Source organism: Mustela nivalis (assembly GCF_964662115.1).
Source record: "Mustela nivalis genome assembly, chromosome: 2".
In the NCBI taxonomy this organism is placed as follows: Eukaryota; Metazoa; Chordata; class Mammalia; order Carnivora; family Mustelidae; genus Mustela; species Mustela nivalis.
In genome coordinates this window covers 180,921,584-180,942,057 of record NC_139021.1, presented here as the reverse complement: position 1 = coordinate 180,942,057, position 20,474 = coordinate 180,921,584, and the positions used below count along the sequence as shown (strand labels likewise).

General features: G+C 47.6%; 1 protein-coding gene across 4 annotated transcripts in view; it reads left to right on the top strand.

The window, feature by feature from the left end:
- Positions 1-17,774, top strand: part of LOC309859945 (uncharacterized protein) — a 28,472-nt gene extending 10,698 nt beyond the window's left edge. The window contains exons 2-7 of one of the 4 annotated variants that reach the window (XM_082721241.1): positions 140-168; positions 521-725; positions 1,800-1,831; positions 8,001-8,124; positions 15,583-15,637; positions 15,841-17,774. In XM_082721241.1, the coding sequence (XP_082577367.1) occupies positions 595-725; positions 1,800-1,831; positions 8,001-8,124; positions 15,583-15,637; positions 15,841-15,978 (480 nt within the window). In that variant the 5' untranslated portion in view covers positions 140-168; positions 521-594 and the 3' untranslated portion in view covers positions 15,979-17,774. Of the gene's footprint in view, positions 1-139; positions 169-520; positions 726-1,799; positions 1,832-3,374; positions 7,311-8,000; positions 8,125-15,582 lie in introns of those variants that run through there. The other 3 variants (XR_014309052.1, XR_014309053.1, XR_014309054.1) reach the window with 3 other exon arrangements.
- The last annotated feature ends 2,700 nt before the right edge of the window (positions 17,775-20,474 follow it).

The window sequence follows — 20,474 nt, the reverse complement described above, 5'->3', positions numbered from 1 at the left end:
TTGGAGCCATTAGAGTGGGCTCCCTGGAGCTCCAGGTGGGCCCATCTCCCTTTGGGGAGGGGTGTAGCTGGAGGAGGGCCAGAGCAGGTGCCTCTCTGGCCCTGATCTGAGTGAGTCATTCCATATTTCCTCTGTGCAGGTGGTGTGCTGCGTGCTTGGGACTCACAGGTGAGTAAAATCAGTCTAGTGGGGGAATACAGAAACTTGCAGGTAAGTACCCCTCAGATTCGAACTTGCTGCTTTGAATTGACTCAGCCAGAAAAGGCAGGGAAGAAGTAACTAGGCCAAAGTGGGGAGAGAAAAGAATTCCAGGCAGAGGGAAAAACATAGGCAAAGTCCTGGTAGCGGTGGGGAGCACGGCCAGGGCGGGGCACAGGAAGGTGGCGGGTCCGGCTGGAGAGGCAGCTGTGTCTTGACCAGGAAAGGCATCCTTGGCCTCGCTAAGAATTTCTTCTGTATCCTCAGTGAAAGACTTTGAGCTCAGCCAACAGAAATTAAACCACCACGCTTTCCAATGCAGATGAGAACCTCAAGAATGAAATCACACCAGCGGTGAACTACACTAAGGAAAAACACCTTCCAGCAACTTTGCACATGACATTTGTCACATGCACAGGCTTGTCATGCACAAATCACCTACAACAACAAAGAGGATTATGGAGAGTTGGTGGCCATCGCACGGGACCTTCGCACGGGACCTTTTTGTGCTTCGGATTTTCAATCAGGTGCTTACTTGCACGCTATTTTGTGGGGTGTATTTTACATATATCCTGCTGGCATATTTTATGCTTCAGTTAATTGAGTTGACATCTAATTTAGTTGACATCTAAAAATAAAATCAATTTTGAGACAAAACACCCATAAAATAAGTGAAATGCTGTAATAGGTTTCAAGAAATTAAAATGTAATATATTTAGGCTTCTGTTCTAAAGCAATTTCATGTAGAATAGTGGATACTGTAGATATATTTTTTTCTGAATCTCTGTCAATTATGCAATAATGAATGTTGCTACTAGATATTCAGAAATTTATTGCTTGGAATAGTTTGTCATGAAGAATGAAATTTTTGTTGGGATTTCCTTTACAATGTCAAAGAGCTTAAATATGAGTACTTTGTATGTTGATGTTCAGCTGTAATTAAGCCATGAAAATGATTATTACTTTGGGTATAAACACGATCAAATTTTCATTGGGCAAGTTCTTTTTTAATTAATGTTGAGTTATGTTCTGTTTATTATCCCGTTTGCTTATGTTTCCTGTCATTTTCCAGTTGTCTGCTCGAATCTTCTTTTTTAATAGTGAGTTAGCAACTGATAATGTGTATTGATTTCAGTTTTGCTTCTAATTTACATTTTTATCTCTTTGGTTGATGTATTTGGCTTAATCATTTTATTTTTATAAGCAGTTGTACAATTTGTTAATTTAGCTAGATGATTAAATTTGGCTTCTAAAGAGAGTTTGTTTTAGAAAATGGTCCCTGAAGTAAATTAGCATTTGGCATTTCCAACATATCAAAGGGTCTGGTCTCTCAAAGATAACTAAAAACCTAACTCTAAAGTCTCTAAAAGCGGACTCCTAATTTTGAAACCTTGGATTTTATAGAGCCATACATTCCAGTAGGTGGTGCAAATCGACTCCATTTCAAATGGAAATGTAATTTAAAATTGTGATGTAACTATTTTCACTAGAAAAATAGTATTTTAATGTGTTTCCTCAACTGCAAAATTATTTTCCTCTATTTCTAAAGGAAGCCCGATTTACTCTTCAGGTGCTCATTTTTCTTATATTTTATTCCCCAGGTACCATTACAATGATCATCGTCACAGGAGAGGTAAGAAGGGAGGTGGCGGGGGGGGGGGGGGACTGCAAAAACTGGAGAGACCGGCTAAAAATCACGAATACAAAGGAAGGTCATTGGCTTCTGTGCTCAGTTCTACTTGAAGAGGAACGTAACATCTACATCAGCAACATTCTTAGTTTTTATGTCGACAGAATGAGCTGGACACCCTGTTTTGTCTTTTATAAAAATTCAAACTATTTTACTCCTAGGAATCTGATATTCACATAGCAGTGCATAAAATACGTAGACGAGGAAATTCACTGCAGCATCTTTTGAAAATTAGTTTGCACTTTGATCACTGTAATGCAGGTGGCCAAGGGACAGCGCAGTGGGCTGGCTGAGAACAGGGACACTGGAGGCACCTGCCTCTTGGTGACCGGAGGATTAAAGAACATATGCACAAAGTATCCGAGTAAGCATCACTGTGTGAATTTTCCTGCTATCCTTTTGAAAGTTAAAACAGTGCAACAAGGACTTGAATGACCGGCAACTGTCTCTTACCACGCCCCTCCCCTCCCCTCCCCTCCCCTCGCCTCGCATCCCCTCTTCCTGCAAGCACTCCCTACTCAGCTGTTTCTCCTGCTAGTTACCACCATAACTGAATATTATTCTTCTGCTGTTATTTTTTGTTAACCTTTTTTTAGTGGCATTAAGAACACCTGCGATGTGATACAACCGTCACCACCATTCATTTCCAGAAGTTTCTTTTTCTTTTTCTTTTTTTTTTAAAGATTTTATTTATTTATTTGACAGAGATCACAAGTAGGCAGAGAGGCAGGCAGAGAGAGAGGAGGAAGCAGGCTCCCTGCTGAGCAGAGAGCCCGATGCGGGACTCGATCCCAGAACCCTGAGATCATGACCTGAGCCGAAGGCAGCGGCTTAACCCACTGAGCCACCCAGGCGCCCCTTTTCCAGAAGTTTCTTAAAGAAGTTTCTTACCTTAAAGAAGTTTCTTACCTTACCTCGTCTTACCATAAGACGATTCTGTACCCATTAAACAGTAACTCTCCACTTCCCTCTCTGCTCCCAGCCTCTAGAAACCTTGACCCTACTTTCTGTGTCTGTGAATTTGTCTCCTCTAGGTAACTCCTATCAGTGGAATCACGATATTCGTTGTTCTGTGACTGGCTTATGTCACTCAGCAGCGTGTCTTCAAGGTTTTCCCACATAGAAGGTGTCGGAGTGTCTTTCCATTTTAAAGGCTAAATAATATTCCACTGCCTGGAAAAGCCACACGTGGCTCATTGGTCCATCTGTTTGTGGACAGCTGGATTGTTTCCACTTTTGGCTCCTGTGAGCCACGCTGGCATGAATACTAACGTATAAATATCAGTCTGCATCTCTGCGTTTAATTATTTTGGGCAGCTGTTTCTTGACGTACCCATTTTTTTACCTTGATTTCTAGACGGTTAATCAGACAGGTGAGAACATAATTAAAACCAGCTCCCTACCTTTTCATACACACAGTCCTCATCTTCACTCCCACATAGTGTCTTGGTTTTGTTTTGTTTTGCGTCAATTTTGTTTTAAGCAGGCTGCATGCCCAGTGTGGAGCCCAGCGTGGGGCTTGAACTTGCGACCCTCAGATCCAGACCTGCATTGAGATCAAGAGTCGGACGTTTAACTGACTGAGCCATCCAGGTGCCCTCCCAGCTTTGAACAAGTTACAAAAAACAAAAAAACAAAACAAAACAAAAAACCCAACAGTGTTTCCTTTATTATAACGTTACAAATATTAACTGCTGAGGCAGACATGCACTTGTCCCCCATCTCTTTTCTGGAATACTTGTCATTTTTTTTTTTTTCTGGAATTAACCATGGAATTGATTTCATATTTGCCAGTTTACTATGTGTCATCACTGCATTTCCCTTAATGCCCTGATCCATGTTCATCAATGACAACTCCCATTTGGGCAGGCCCAGGAGAGTTTTGTTTTGTTTGGTCTTTTCTGTGTTTCCTTTTTCCAGAAGTGTGGTGCCCTTCTGCTGCAGCCTGCATTGGACGCAGCCTTCTTGTACCCCTGCGTCCTGTGGCTTCTCTTTCCCACCATCCCCCCAGCCTGCTTTTCTTCCCGGGGCCCTTTCCCGCATCCTGTCTTTGTTGTTTGAAGCATGTCTTTCGCTAGCTTCTTGAGTACATGGGACATAAAAATGCTGACTCCTTTCTTATGTCCAAAGTATTTTTTCCTGCCCTCCCTATTTTGGTAGATCGTTTGGTTGGGACTAGGAATCTGGATTGAAAATCACTTTTACTAAATATCCAACAAAGTATATTTGTTATTGGTTTTCACTTTAGTGTGGCTGTCAAAGGATTTATTCTACTAGGATTCTTTCCATTGTTGTTCTATTTTGAAAAATTTCAAACCTACTATAAAAACTGAAGAATGGAACAGTGAATACTTGAATACTCCACACCTAGTCTTATGATGGTTAACATTTTGCCACACTGGCTCTGTCTGATTTCCTCTCCCCACCCCCTCCTGTCCGACTAGTAGTCTATGTATACCTGTATGTATCTATCCATCTATCTGTGTGTACATGGCGTGCACATATATATCTGTATGTATATAATTCCTTTGTTGGCTCTCTGAAAGGCACCACTATTCTAAGTGCCTTGGCATGGCTTGTAGGGAAGAGGATATTTGCCTATATTTTTGTACAATACCATTATCACAGCAGGATATTTAAGCAGGATATTTAATCCTATAGCCCGCTATAGGATCCATATTTGAATTTCCCCAACATTCCCAACTTATACTTTATAGTTGCCTTTTTTCTTTCTCTGATCTAGAACCGAATCGGGGCTCCCACATCATATTTATTCATGGTAGGGGCCACAGTCTGTCCCTGCCTGGGGATTGGTCCTGAGACCAATCAGCGTGCCATGGCCCACTTGCAACTGTGAAAAGTTGCTTCTCTGGGCCTGAGGGTTTTCCCGAGAAGCTGCAGAATATTAGATGCCCACCTGAGCGGCTTGTTTTTATTCCTGTGCTCCCCTTACCCCCATGCCTCATTTCCTCCCCAGTGGAGACCCTCAGACTCATTTTCTCTGGAGGAGAAGGCCCTGCTTTTCTACTGGTGGTGGTGTCAGAGTAGAGATGAGAAAAGTCGTTGCTTGGCTACCTAGGGTGGGAAAGGGGCAAGGGTTGAGCCCTCTGGCTATGGATTTTAAAGCAGCTTTATCAGCCTCTGCCTTGTTGTGTCCCCAGTGTCCACAGTATTTTTTCTAGGTCTCAGGGGCCCAGGCTCTCCACGACCCCTGGCTGACCTTCTTTCGGCACCTGGGGCCCAGTTGCTGCTCTTCGCTGCAGCAGCTACTATTTCCCCACTTATTTTTTTTTTTTTAATTTTGTTTTATTTTGTTTACATTCCAAAAATCTGCTGAGGTCTTCTGCTATTGTCTCCTCTTTAGTTCTTGTTGTTCTTGTCCTTTTGTGTCTATACCTTTGAAAAATCCCATCACTGGAGGGTTTCAGAAGAAGAGGAAATAGAAGCATGTGGTAAATCTGCCACGTTGATTCAAAAATTTCCTCTGCAGCATTTTTAATAGGAAAAAAATCATTCATTCAAGACTCTTGGGCACCTGTCACATAGGAGGAGCTAGGGATAATTCCTGGGTTTATGGAGTGAGTAGCCTGGGGTGGGGGTGGGGGGTGAACACATTACATACTACAAACTGTGACAGGTGCTTTGAAGGAGAGTTCAGGTTTTTACAGTTAACTGGGGGAATGAACTTGATCTAGAGGAGTAATATTTAAGATCCGGAGGGTGAACAGGAGTTGGGTAGACAAAGAGGTCAGGTGGGTGTGGGGTAGAGCAGCGTACAACCATATGGTGGCAGGTGCTGTTTGTGGAGGGAGGCAGAAAGGGAGGTGGAAGATGGTCTGAGACACAGCCAGACCCAGACGCAGAGGTCAGAGCAGTCAGTAGTTTATGGACTGCACAGAGGACATTGTCTTTATGCTATGTGATGGTGGCCACCGAAAGGACTTTAACAGCTGACATGGTCTGAGTCACATTTCCAAACCATGAGGTTGCAGAATGGCCTGGGTGGAGAGGGCCGAGGAGATGCAGGGATTCCCAGAACAAGGCAGCCATCCACTTGAGAAACAGTGGTCACTTAAACCAGGTTGTTGGAAACTGAGTTAGAGAGGATGGATTTGAGAGATATGCCAGGACTTGGGGGTGGCTTGGATTTGGGGAATGGAGGAGAGAAAGGTATGTGGGTGACACCTAAGTCTTTGTGGTGTGGAACTGGATGGATGGTGGCACCACTCATGGGGCAGGAAACTCTGAAATTAACTAGATTTAAAAACTATCAGACATTGGGGCACCTGGGTGGCTCAATCGGTTAAGCATCTGCCTTTGGCTCAGGTCATGATCCTGAGGTCCTAGGATTGAAACCCATGTTGGGCTGTCTGCTCAGTGGAGAGCCTGATTCTCCCCCCCTCTCTGCCTGCCATTCCCCCTGCTTGTGTGCTTATATGCACTCATGCGCAAGTGCACACTCTCTGTCAAATAAATAAATAAAATCTTAAAAAAAACTGTCAGAAACAACTGAATTGTCCATCAACAGAACAATGATCAAAAAGACTGTTACTGTGGCAAACTCACAATAGCCATGGCTTTGACCAACTAACAGTCAGAAAGCTAAACAGACTAAGGAGGATGAATTTGGGTCATGTTTCTAGAAAATAGTCTGGGTTAAGATCATGGAACCAGCGATTGACAAAAGGTCCTTCTTATAAAATCCCAAACCCAGTTTTGAGAGGACAGGATTGGAGAAGGGGCTCGGGAGGAGGAAAAGTCAAGAATGTTGGGTGAGTGGCTCCTTTGATAATTTGATATATCCATTTCCAAAGGAAGTCAGTCATCCCTGGAGGACTGCATCATTCCGGATGACAACAAGGGAGAGAAAAATGTCCTCCAACACTGGATGGAGATCCATATGTGTTGTACATGATAACCCCTGTCTGAAGTGGGGGGTGGGCCCAGCAGAGTCAAGTAGCTTCTAAGTACAAAGGAGGGGTGGGGTGTTGGGCTTCAGTGAAATCAAGTGAGGGGCTGTGCTCTGAGTGAGCATTTAGCTGCCTCTCTGATGAACTCTCCCAGGTCCCCAGCCCCCGCCCCAACTTCATTCCCTTCTGCTACCATCTTGTATCCATCAAGATTCAGTGGGAAACAGCTCGCGCCAGATGGTTTAATGAAAATACTTTAATGAAGGCACCACTCGTGGAGGTATGGGCAGGTGAGGTCCCATATAGGATGGTGAAACTCTGTCACCACCCGGAGACCGAAAGGATAAGGAGGGAATGGTGTTCCTGGAGCCCAGTGTTCCTGGAACACTGGAACCAAGGTGGAGATGGCAGAACCTAGAGATCACTGGAGAAGGAGTGCCAGAGCAGGAAGGATGCAGGAAGGGATGCCCGGGCTTCCTTTCCTCTCCTTGCTCCCATTTCCTGTCGCTCAACCTGCCAGGAAGCCAAACAGCAAAGGAGCCTATGGGATACCATCGGCAGGGGCAGCCTGGCAGAGCTGAGAAGCAGGGATGATGGGCCAGGGGCACACAGAGAGCCCCTGCACACATCCATTCCAAATGGGCAGTGTCCTCTGAGCTCTGCAGTGACCACAGCCTGTGCCACACTGGTTGGAGACGCCTTCCTCTGCACATAGCCTGATCTCAAGATAGGTATGTCCAGACCCCACTGCACACCCCAGAGCTGACAGGGAGGATTGCATACATCCACACTCAGAATGAGCATGGAGACTTCTCCCAAGGCCAAATGCAAATGACTTTTGGATTACCCACCATTTGGCCAGATTATTTGCACCATTGCTTCTGTCCATTACTGAGGAGAGCCAGGAGGGGTCTGGATTGTCCTTGGTGTTCCACGATGACCTTGTGGGGAGCTGATTACAGTCTGTGTGCAGAAAAAGATGTTTGACTGTCATTCTTTCCCTTACTCTGGTTCAGTAAAGCCCAATCTTTAGCCTGTGGCTAGAACTCACATTGAAGAGCCTGTCATTGCTGGTGATTTTGGGGGGAAGACCTGAATTCAGACTGAAGCAAGGGTTTCTGTTAGCAAAGCTGTACAGAATCCATATTTGCCTTTGAGCTTCCAGACTTCCCATTTGGTGCTTGGGGTCCTCTCTTGCCCAGGTTGCCTCCTGACCCCGCCCCACCTACAGGCCACCATCCTCAAGCCAAAGAAAGGACGGATGCCAACACAGCTGCGGGAGACCTGGGGTCAGAGAAGAGAGCAGAGGAAGAAACAGAATCCAAGGTCAGGGCCTGTGAGAATCCTTGAGAATGAGGACATCGTTTGGGGGGGGCACCCCAGATTGGTGTGGAAAGCATCTGCCTCTGCCACAGCCTTCTTCACCTCTGAAAACTCTGGCTCTGTGGCCAGTCCTCCAGAGACTCAGAGCGAGTCCCCAGTTCGGGTCTTGCCCATCTCGGGCTTTCTAGGCTCCTTCCTCCTTCCAGTCTCAGCTACGACTGGAAGGAGCTAGATTCCCACTTCTTGACAAAATCTGTGCATGTTGAGGAATCAGTAAAATATAGTAAAAAGAGCTCGCATTTATTCACACCTAATCATGGGTCAGGAACTTTTCTAGGCTTTTCACCTGTTAGCAATGGCTTTAATACAATAGCCCAAACATGTTGGTACTTTATTTACTTGAAAGAGAGAGAGAGAGAGAAAGAGTGAGCACTCAGGGGAAGGGGCAGAAGGAAAGAGTGAGGGACAAACAGACTTGGGGCTCCATCCCAGGACTCTGGGATTGGGACTAGATACAAAACCAAGAGTTGGACTCTTAACCTACTGAGCCACCTAGGTGCCCCCTAAAGATACAGGTGCTTTAAAAATGATCTCCATTTTGCAGATGAGAAAAGTGAAGCACAAAGGGGTGAAGAAAGTTGCCTGAGATCACACACCTAGGAAGTGGCAGTGTTGGGGTGCAAGCCAGCCTCCCACTCCTGAGCTGCATTCTTAGCACGGGCTGATGCTGCTGCCAGTGGCCGTCCTGAGGCCTTTTTCCAGGGTTCTTGTTGCTGCCTATACATTTGTAAGTGTTGGGATTTTTTTCCTGCAGTTCAGAGAAATACTGAGAATATTGAGAAATACAGAGAAATACTGGGGCGTTAGCATTTAGGTGCTTTTGCTTTCCAGGATGACTTAGAGAACAGAAAAAAAATGATTCTGGACACACCATTTAAAGTTCTGCTTTACTGCCCTGGACTGGGTTACAACAGAGGTTGGGCATTTTATAGACCCAGGAGTCCAACTGCACTAAAATCCAGAAAACATGGTCAACAAAGATGCAGAGGAGAAGGCCTTTAAAAAAAAATTATTTATTTAGGTAATCTCTACACCAAACCCAGGGCTTGAACTCACAACCCTGAGATCAAGAATTGCATGTTCTGCAGACTCAGACAGCCAGGCACCCCAAGAATGCCTATTTTTAACAGAAAAATATGTAACTTTCCATTAATGCTATTGATATGGTGGTCAATAGGGAAATAAATATGGAATTGATCAACTCTGTTCAATGAAATTGAATGAGTAGTCCTTTTGCCATTTGCTCCTTTCAAGTTTTCGTGATAGCTTCCTTTCCCTGCTTGTCATAGCCCAGAACACAGAGCCTATGGGTCACAAATGAGCAAGTTTTGTTAACAAGAAGGAGGCTACATTTAGAGCAAGAGCGGTCATTCAGTCCTCGGGGTTTGCATCTGGGGCCAACTGTGCCAAGCGCAGGGAAAGCAGAAATTGCAGGTTGAACAGTGGGGCTGTCAAGGAGGTCCTGAGATCTGACAAATCAGGGAGAGGCAGTTGGTGTTTTGGGGAGAGTTTGAGTCTAGAGTGTGTGGGGGCTGGGATCAGAGTCAAGTACTTAGAGTGATCGTGGAGACCAGGCAATGGGAATTCCTCCTTCCCACCTCTCCTCTGTCAGGGCTCAGCCTTCTACAGTATCCTTCTTGGGGAGAATCCATACCAAGAGATAAACTCTGCAGAAGATAAGGTGACAGGCGTGTGAGGCGTCCTCGGTAGCAGTGGACAGCAGGGGATGGGCCAGGAACATGGATGACAGGGAGGCATATGAAACGGCCCCCATCTGGGCAGCAGACTCCTGGGCTTTGAAGGTGTTTGCCAGGCCCCAGGGAGGGCCCCCGAATCCTGGAGGAAGTGGATTCTGAGATTTGTTTCCCACCACCTTCCTTTCCCGTGGGTCCTCCCCTCCCCTCTGCCTGTGAGGTCAAGCTGTCTTTCTCTGCTTCTCCCTCAACCCTTCCTCCCTTTTCACGGACAGAAGGCAACCTTCCTGGCTCATGCACTGGCTAGGGCAGAGGCACGCTGGCTTCCGGTGCAGGTCAGCCTGTGTAGGGAGGGTCAGAATTCCCTCAGCCCCGCCCCAGGCAGGTCTGCCCTGTGAGTTGGCTTCCTTCTTGAGGTACGAGGTGGGAAAGTGGGGGCAGGGATGCTTTCAGGTTTGAATTTGTCGGAACGACTGAGATTCTTTCTCTGCTTGAGAATGGAATTTACTTTGCTTTGATTGGACTGATTTCATCCTGTGCCCACCCAGAGCCAAACAGTTGCGCCAGGGGAAGGTGGTGCTCTGACTGGCTAGAGCTGGAGTGACGGGCAGACCCCACCCTGCCCCATCCAGGTGGACTGATGGTCGTGAGGAGCAGAAATTGGAGTTATTGCCGAAAGAAAGGTGATGATGGATGCCAGAGAGGCAAGCCGCCAAATGTCTGTTATCCCCCAGATCCTCCTGCCTCCAAGTCTCCCATAAATACCCCTTTAAATGAACCTCTGTTCCCTCGGACTGAACCCTGGCTTGGCCACTTGGCCAGTGTCCTTGGAGCCTTCTTTAACCCGTTTGCAGAACAATTTGTCAGATGGTCTATTTACTGTAAAAATGCACACTGGATATTGAAGAAGTCATGCTAAAAGCTTTTCCATAATGGAGAGGATACATATTTTAAATTGAGAAAAATCTAGCTTTTTGGGGTCTGATTCCTGAGAGCAGAAGCTTTGAAAGTTTCACGGTTGTGTTCAGAGGAACCCACGAAGACATTCGAGCAGGTCCTAGCCTTCCTGCTTGAAGATCTCAGCAGGGATGCTGCTGGAACTCGAAACTTTGTTATTCCTCATTGTTGGACTTCAAGGTCTCACTCTCAAAAGTCTGGGTTAAGGCCAAGTGTCACGCTTCGGCAGACTTTAAGCTTTATTTGATTTCATTTTCCGTAATGGGAGGGCTTATTAAAGTACATTCCACAGAGACTGATCGGGGAACTTCTCTGCCCACCATGAGGGCGGAAGATGAGTGCTCCGGTGGACATGTGGACGCATTCCTCAGACAGGTGGTGAGCCTTCCAGAGTAGGGAACACAGATCATCTTCGGCACCTAATGCCACGTGGAGCATTGCCTGTGAAACACTTTTTCTAGAACACGTGCAAATTCATGATTTGACCAAAACCAGTCTGGCCTTCTTTGTTCTTCCTAGATCATCACTGTTTTTTTGTAGTTTAGTTTTTACACCCTCTCCTTGTCTAGCTCTTGAACTGTTACATCAGTCCTATGTTACTTGCTTTCCTATGCACTCTTTGAAAAGAATCTCATTTCGTTTCTAACCACGATAGCAATACATGTTCATTTGGAAAAGCCCAGTGAAGAGAAAAAAGAAACTCAAGTAATTCTCAAACTTTTTGTGTAACCTTCCATTTTTCTATAAATATGCATACATATTTTTGCAAAAGAGGATCATTCTATATATGTATTTACCTTTTTTTAAAAAAATTTTTATTTATTTATTTGAGAGAGCGAGAAAGCAAGAGCATGGGGGTGGGTAGGACAAGCAGAGGGAGGACAGAAGATTCCCCACTGAGCAGGGAGCCCCACTGGGTCTGGATCCCAAGACCTAGAGATCATGACCTGAGCCAAAGGCAGACGCTTGACCAACTGAACCACCCAGGTGCTCTTTTTAAATGAACAATGTGATGTAAACCTTTCTGTGTCATTCTGTGGTTTTCATGACTGCATTGGGTTCAACTTTATATTTCAATTTTTTTTCTCAAACACATAGTATCATGAGCTCGCTTAGGGATAAATCTTCATGCAAATATATGGGTCGTTTCTTGGGGTAAATTCTCAGAAGTAAAATTGCTGGATCATAAGATACGGATATTTTTGAGGGAGCTGTTGCTACCAAATTAGTCTTTGCTGCCACTAGGAGTTTCTTAATTCTGGTCCTGATGCCAGTCCTGCAATGGTGTCTAAAGAGCTCCTGGCTGCCCAGTGGGGCATATGCTGCCAAGAGCTGACCTTTGTGGATGAGAATCCCACAGCTTTGCTTTGTTCCTTACAGATGAGCTGGTCTTTAGGGTTCCATGTCTCCCATGGCTTCTTGCTGAAATGTGTCTTTTAAAATTGATGGTGACTGCAATTTCCAGTTTGAGATGATGGTTATTCAAGAAGGCAGCGCTGTGCTGTCTGCTGCTGGGTTACAGAGCTTTCACTCTTACAGATTTCCCACTGAACAAATCTAGTTGACTTCTCCCTCAAGGCGGGGGCCCTGTAGGTAAGGGCCCCCACTTCTCTGAGACTGAGACCTTGTCTCTAGAGAATAACTTTAGTGAGGGCTTTGCCCCATGCAATTATTCAGACCGCGGGTATTACTTTGCCTAGAAAATGCTCTGGTCTCCAGGGATGGCCATGGCTATTTTCCTAGGAAGTAAACGGAGGTGTTCAACAGGGCAGTTTCTAAAATCCATGGACTGACTGCCATTTGTGGCCTTTTACAGATGCCAGCAGCGACTGGCCAGAGTGGGGGATGCTCACTAGAACCTCCCTGGGCTGTCCATGTGCAGGTCACAGATGTTCTGGCCAATGGGAAGCGAGAGCTAATTTGCTCTCAGGGCCCTAATTGGCTGATGGGACAATCCCATGCCTGCTATTTTGAGGCTGCGTTTCTAGCCCCAGCTTGGCAGGCTTGCTAGAGACATCTGGCAACAATGATCAGAATGCCTTTTCTTTTTTTTTTTTTTCAAGGAGGCTCACAATCAATTCATCTGTAGACTCACAAGGAAAGGCTCATTTAGTAGAGCCAATATGTTTCAAAGAAAAGTATATTTTCATTAACTAGCCTCAAAGCAGTAATTATATGTTCAGAGAACACAGTAAAAATTTATTTCTAAATATTTGGCAGTGAAAAGTTGAAGACAGTGTGTGCGTGCGTGTGTGTGTGGAGCGTGTGTGTGTGTGTGTGTCCAACATGTTGCATGTGTTTTAAATAAATTCAGCATCTTCCCCTCAAAAAGGAAGCAGGAAATGCAATTGTAGACTTAATTTTTAGCAACAGGATATGTTTCTAAATGCTGCTAATATATCAAAAGGAAGACGTGGAAAGGCTTTAAAATTGTTATCAAAGCAATTGTGAAACAAATGAGATATCCGTAAAGATAATTTTTTTCCCCCTTAGGGGCTGGTGGCATCTGAACAGTAAAAAACCAAATTTCAACCAAGGATCAAAAGGAACGGTGGTGTCTTTGCACGAGATGCTGCTGAACTCCAATGCTCTCCCGATCTGATTCACAGTTTATAATCACAGTTATCACAGAGCCATTAAAAGCCTATTAACTTGAATTCCCACAATTCCTTGAGGGCAAGGGCAAAGAAAGAGCAAAATAACTTTGAATGTAAATGTAACACAACGTTCGAAAGAGGAGAATCTCTTTTAATTATGCCAGCGAAAGAAGATGTCTTAGGGATGCATCCACCCCAGCAGATGGCTCATGAAAGAATATACCATGAAGGCTTGGGACGCTCAGGATGTTATGAAAATGATTTCTCTGTGAAGAGACTGGGACAGCGTCCGCCTGTTCCAGACCCCTCTCTGAGAGGAGGATGAGCGGATGGCTTGTTAAAATGTGCTGACTGCTGGGTAGGCTGGCCGGACCAACACTGGTCAGGGGCTGATTGAATCAGCCTGAAAAGAACCCGCAGCCTCATTTGGTGGAAGCGAAAACCCAACAAATATTCAAGCCATTGTCATAGGAGAAATTTGATTTCGTGTTTTCCACCCTTCAGTGCCTTCACTGACATTTCCCCTAACAATGTTATTATGTGCCATACAGTAAGACAGTGCAGTCAATAAGCTGTCTCGAGAGCTCAGATAAAATGCAGAGTTCTTATCACACACAGAACGGCTCCAGACGTCCCACGGCAGCCAGCTGTGTGCATACCAATGATGGCGTCTGTCCCCAGCAATCTGGGGCGTCTGTCCCTAGCTCTCTGGGGTCCCAGCTCTCTGGGGCCACCATGGCCAGGTCCGGCTGGCCCTTCGGGGGTGTACCGTGTACCCCTGGCAGGCTGGACTTTCAAGCCTCACCTCGTCTTTGTGAAGTTGCTGGAAGCGCCCGAGGAGGGAAGGCGCTTTCTCTCCAACTCGGACTCTGAAACAGCCAATTCCAATCAATCCGCCCTCACCTAAAATGAGTTCTTCCTGCATGAATTACCCACACTCACTGCCCAGCTTGATCTCGTTCCTGCAATGGATAAAGCAAATGGCTCAGTCCAGAGGGAGTGGGTTATTGACTAAGTGCTTAATTAGGCGCACGGCCCTGATGTGGTCATTCTCTTAGAGGCAGGACGACTGGACCGTGGCACGGCGGAGCCATGAATCTGGTTCACTCTCATTTGCCCGAGCCACAGTTGAATCAATGGGGCAGCAATCTAAATTAAACATTAAGACAACCACAGTGCAGTATGTTTATGTAACTGTGCAAAGAAACAGCATGTGTCTGAGGGTCCTCCGGGAAAGAACATCATTCACTTGCCTCCTTCCACGTCAAGCACTCTGTAGGTCTGTATGGCACCGCCTAGAAAGGGTTGGGGCACCCAAAGAAAAACCTGGGTAAATGTAAGCTCTTTAAGCCTCCTGTTTGGCTTCTGAATCTTTCAAAATCTCGCAGGACAGTGGCCATTGTCCAGGGATTAGGCTGCAGTGTTTATCCGCAGGTGTGAGATCAAATGTGCCCGCAGGGCTTTCCGAACCCATGGCTCAGATGGGTCTCACGTGCGTCTGACTCTCTAGCGTGGCACGTGTCAAATTTTTACGTGCATAGTCTTGTGAAAGTGCATATTCTGATTCAGCAGTCTGGGCAGGGACCTGAGAACCTGCATTTCTCATCAACTCCAACGTGAGGCCCGGGGCCTGGAGAGGAGTAGGGGAAAAAGAGATGACTGGTGTTTTGGTGACAAGATAGGTTGGAAGCCAGAGAGGGAGCAGAAGGACACGAGGAATAAGCTGTCCTGCCTCAGGTGAAGGGGTTTATTGACGATGGCTTCAATGCCGAATCCTGTCCGGTTCCTCCATCAGGGTGTCATTTACTGAGCGAATGAACAGGTGACACGTGTGCGGGAGGCGACAAGGCAAGGCTTCCTGCTGTATGGCTTTCCTGTTGGCCTTTGCAAGGCAACCCCTAGGGGCGGAAATGTCCCAGAATGTGAAGAAAGAGCAGGAGGAGCAAGGAAGGACAGATTGGTGGCCATCCACACCATTAACTGAGTTGATGAACCTCGGGTCCCCGCCGAGCCGAGGAAGGAGGGCCTAAGGCCAGAACCGAGCTCAAGTCTGTCTTTTATGACTTTTCTCTTCTTATTATCTCTGTAACAAGGCTCTTTTATTAGCTCGCAATTTCCTGCCAAGTTGATGAAATCTCCATTCTGTTTTATAGTACAGAAGAAGAGGATAAAGGGGATTTTGAAAAGGCCCACAGATCTCTTCTCCGGGTAGGGACCCTGCCTCCGCTGCTTCCCGCGCCGGCTGGGGCCGAGAGGAACTTTCCGTCGCGTTCCGAGACACTGCTCATTTTCTCTTCAGCTGAAAAATAGATATTTATTTTGCCGTTTCGCTCCACGATTCTGGAGGCTGGCATTTTCCATTTTAGTGCGCTCCGTTTTGAACCACGCTTGTAATTACTGCTGTCTCTTAGGCCGTGTTTCCGGAGGGCTCTCCCATGCGAAGTGCGAGGGGCCGGGAGCAGCTGCCTTTCCAGGGGGCGAAAGCGAAGCGCCTCGTCTCGGCGTCCACCTCTGCCAACCCGCAGACGCACGCGTGGAAACAGACTTAACGGTCCCAACGAGGGGAGAGACGGGCTCCGAACTGCAGGTTTCCGCTCGTCTCTTTCAGCATTTGGAGGAAGAGTAAGCGCCACGCATCCGGGGCATTTCGGGCACGTCTCATTTCTAAGGTGCTCTTCTTAAAAAAGCCAAAGTCCTCAAGAGGCTTTTTAGGCTATTGCTGCCTGTTCCGTGGATCTCTGCCTCCTGGAGATGTTGGCTGTCCGGTCAAGGTCATGGAGGGCAGGTGCCTGTGCGCCGCTCTGGACTGCCCGGACGCCCCGAGGGGTCTGCCTTCTGCTCCTCCCTCCAACCTCTGCTCCAACCGGTGTTGTCCCACGGGCATCGAGGCCACACTGGCTTCTCTTCCTTTTCCAGAGCAAGCCAAGCTGCGCCCACCACCAGGCCACCAGGATGTCTGTCTGTCTGTCCCTCATGCCCTCTTCCCTGGCCCGTTGCCCTTGTTTCTCTCTCCACGTCTTCCTCGCAGCCCTGGGAGCCTTTCACATTCACTCAGGTCCCTCTGTCACACAGTTCAGGGGCCCCCCGTGCCTCTCTGAGTCACAACCGATTGTTTGTGTGGCAATGTCTCTGTCGAGAGGAGGGTCAGCTGCATGAGGACAGAGGCGGACTTGACTGCGTCTGTCACCGTCTCCAGCACAATTGCCAGATGGTGGCCCTTCTCTGAGTGACCAAGTCTCCAAAGTATCCATTACCCAAAAGCTTCTCTGGAAACCATTTGAAAGGTTTATGGCAATTCATGTCTCGGCAAGATAATAAAATGGTTCGGCCCTTACAATGACAATGTCCCCTGTAACTTGAATTTGGGGTATCAGGCCCGTTAGCAGAGTCAAGGGTTTTTGTAAACGTTACAGTGAGTTCGCATCTGCCTTTCAATTCCATAAACTTCCCAGTTGGTGAAGTTCTTTTTGTCTTTCAGAGTCTTAGCCGTCTGGATCCACTGAATTGTTTTCTTGAGCAGAAGGGAGAGAGATGCAGTTAATTTTCCAGAGACTGCAGCATAGGGTTGCAACCCAAAATGTGCTTCCATTACAGATGCAAGAGAGCTTTTCCAGACGGTGTGCAAACGTGTTGTGCGTCCATTAAAATTTCCATCAGTACCATACAAATCATGAATAGTAATAAAAAGTGTGGTCAAGTCACCTTGATCTGGTTGCTATCTGCAGAAAGAACCCAGATAGTTTACCTTCATGGGATGAAATGAAAATATGTTTTGTAATGTCTGGCAGATGCCTGAGAATTTCTCAGTGTGCAACATTTTACACGCAGACGGAAGTGAAGTTGCACAGGGTTTGTGGATGTCGACGCGAAGAAGAAACATTCATCTAGCAGAGTGACACCGGAAGGACGCCCCTATGGGCAGGTCTGAGCGTTTGTGGGGGCGTCCCAGGTGGATGTGAATGCACACATGCGTGAGAGCATGTCTGCAGAGCGCCCCTAGTCCCACCCCTTTCTCTCCCTCAAAAGATTTCTCTCCCGTCATTAATTTAACAAGAAATGGCCTATTGCACTGGAAATGCACGCAAGAGAGACTCATCTACCTTCCCCAAACTCCTTAACACTTCAGATATGCAAAATCTAAAAGTCAAAGTACACAACAACAGTTAAGTCAAAAAAAAAAAAAAAAAAAAACTTGAGCAGGGGCTCCTGGGTGGCTCAGTGGGTTAAGCCTCTGCCTTCGGCTCAGGTCATGATCTCAGGGTCCTGGGATGGGGCCCCGCATCGGGCTCTCTGCTCAGCAGGGAGTCTTCCCCCCACACACCGCCTCCCCCCGCCTGCCTCTCTGCCTACTTGTGATCTCGGTCAAATAAAATCTTTTAAAAAAATTGAGCAAAACAATTTGTTGCAAATGTAGATAGTTTGCTGAAAATAGTTCTCAGTTCACCAATAATTGGGGGGTACTGATCCTTAGACAAACGGATAAATTTGCCATTTCCTGTATGTTGGTGGTTGCCTTGGTGCTATTCAGAAACAGGACTGGCATACAGTGGATGTCCGGTAAATCTTTGTTGACTGACGGAATAAATACCGTCACACACTCACTAGTGTCTGTGCGGAGGGTGCCTAGCATGCTCTTGGCCCCTGTGTTCTGGGCAGGGGCCCAGCACAGGCAGAGCTCAGGACAGGAGGGTATGTGGATCGCTGCTGTCCTTGGCCCCAGTGACTCCGGTGCCTGCGCGCTCTGGGACCTGTGAGCGAACTGCAGAGGGTCACAAAGCTCAGGCCAGTAACTCCAAACTCTACAGATAATAATAGCACCACCAAGCAGCAGCCCTGCCCCAATCTCTGACTGAGAAATCCAGGCTGAAGAGAAGTGGGATTTTATTTTTCCTGTCAGGGTGTTCTTTATTCAGTTTTGACTTCCTTGGACAAATTTGTTAGAATTTTGAGCAATCATTCAAAGGGAAAAAATGGAAACACACCTTAACTGGCAATCATAGTCCTTGTTTGACAGAACGGATGACTGAAGACAGAGGAGATGCAAAGTGTATTTAGAAATGAGATTCCCGTTCTAAAACATTTTCTGCTCTGTTGGTGGAGACAGGGAGTGCCCGTGGAAGGCCGTGCTGGGAATGGCGCTGGTTCTAACGTTTAAACTCCAAGTCTGGCTTCTCCCATCCTTCTTGCTTTCCTTTCAGGTCCCGGGTGCGGGAGCAGCATATTCCGCGCGAGTGTCCCCCCTTCCCCATCACACGTGCAGTGCTGCCTGCTTCGCTTCTGCTGCCCAGGGCCACCAGCAGCCCATGACCTCAGCCCTTTGGCCTTGACCTCCAGAGGTCACCGGAGAGAGGCATTTGGCCAAGAGGTCGGAATTTCGATGGGCCTTGTTTTATGCCAATTAAAGAAAGGGAGTTAAAGCGATCCTCCTCGGAGTCACTGCGTAATAATTTGGCAGAGTCATGGACAAGCAGCCGAAAGAGCACATGCTGGCGTTGAACTTGGCCTCAGGACATTTGGGGTCTAGTTCGGGCTCGGCCACGTATTAGCTGTGTGACTGCAGGGAGTCCCTCCACTTGTCTGAGACGTGGGCAGGTTTCAGGGGATGACAAGGACCCATGAGAGCCAAGAGCCTTGCCTGCTCCAAGGCCAAAGGGGTGGGGAGAGGTCGCTGCTGACAGCAAGAGCGGGGGCTATGGGAGAGGGGCCGCCAGACTGACCGGAGAGGTAGGTGTCCATCCAACAACACAGCTTCTTCCTAAGTGTGGCCTGGAAGGGAGGGAGCCTGAGGTCAATCCTTTGACCCATGGGGTGTCCTGGTGTTAGGTTAAAAATCACAGTAGAAGTATTTATACCATGGAAATTGATAAACACCCCTACAAATCAGACTGTTCCCCAGAAGCTGGTTGTTAACCAGTGACCGGCACCCTGCGTCCTGCTCTCCTGCCCTCCCAGGTCCCACTGGTTCTTCCTACTGGGTGAGTCCAACTACAGCCAAAGGGTGGGGATGGGTGATGTACTCTTTGCAGGCCAGTGACCAGGGCATAGAGTGGGGGGCAGATGGGTGGGAATGACTTGGCGCGTGGAAGGCGTGCAGAAGGAAACCACCGGCACACATGCAACAGTCATATGCAGCAATGACTAGCGGATAGGAAAATACTTAGTCAAAACTGACGGGCTTTTTGCATAGGTCCCTCCCTATTCTTGCAAAGTATTTTCCAGTTTACAAAGTGCTTTCATGGTGTCTACTGCCTTTGTCCCTGCCGTGTTGAGGAGTAGTCGGCACACGCCTCCTGCCTGACCTTGCTGGAAGTCAGGGCCGTCCAGATGACAGATCAGAGCATTTCACACCCATCCAGGTGGCAGAGGCCTTGCTTGTCCTAGGAGCTTGTTCTGTCTTTTCCTGGTGATGGAGCGCCAGCTAGAAGAATACCCCACCAGGACAAAGCCTAGGTGGCAGCCTCTCTTCAGTTGAGGCATGACCATGGGACGGAGCTGTGGCTCCTGGGAGGGAGCGTTTCACAGCAGCAGGTGGAACGCTTCCCTGGAAAGAAGCTGCCGAGCCAGCAAGGAGAGCATACCATGAACCCAGGGTCGGGACCGGTCCAGTCCCACACTCTGTCCACCCTGCCGCCTGGAGCCCAGACACCACCTCCGGGCTGCCAGCAGGCCAGCCAGCGGACTGGTGAGCAGCAGAGGGAGCCTCACCTCAGGGGCGGTCAGCAGATAGCAGCAACCCAGGGGGCCTGCCTGTCCCTGCGTGGCAGGGTTGTCGGTCTGGAGCTGGCACAGCGGATCCCCAGCACGGGACGGTGCTGCCCTCCGTCTCTCTCTCCTCCACCCCTATTGCAGGACTCTGGCCTTGTGGCCACCAGAGAACGGTGCGACCCCAGGCCTCATATCCAGGAGCACACCTCTCTAGGCCACCAGCGCTGGCGGGGGGAGAGGTCCCGTGTCACCGACATGGCAAATCTTGTGCGAATGCCCAGTTTGGTGATTAGGGGATGAGAAGGTGCTGGACAGATTCTCTTCCAGATGTTTACTTTTC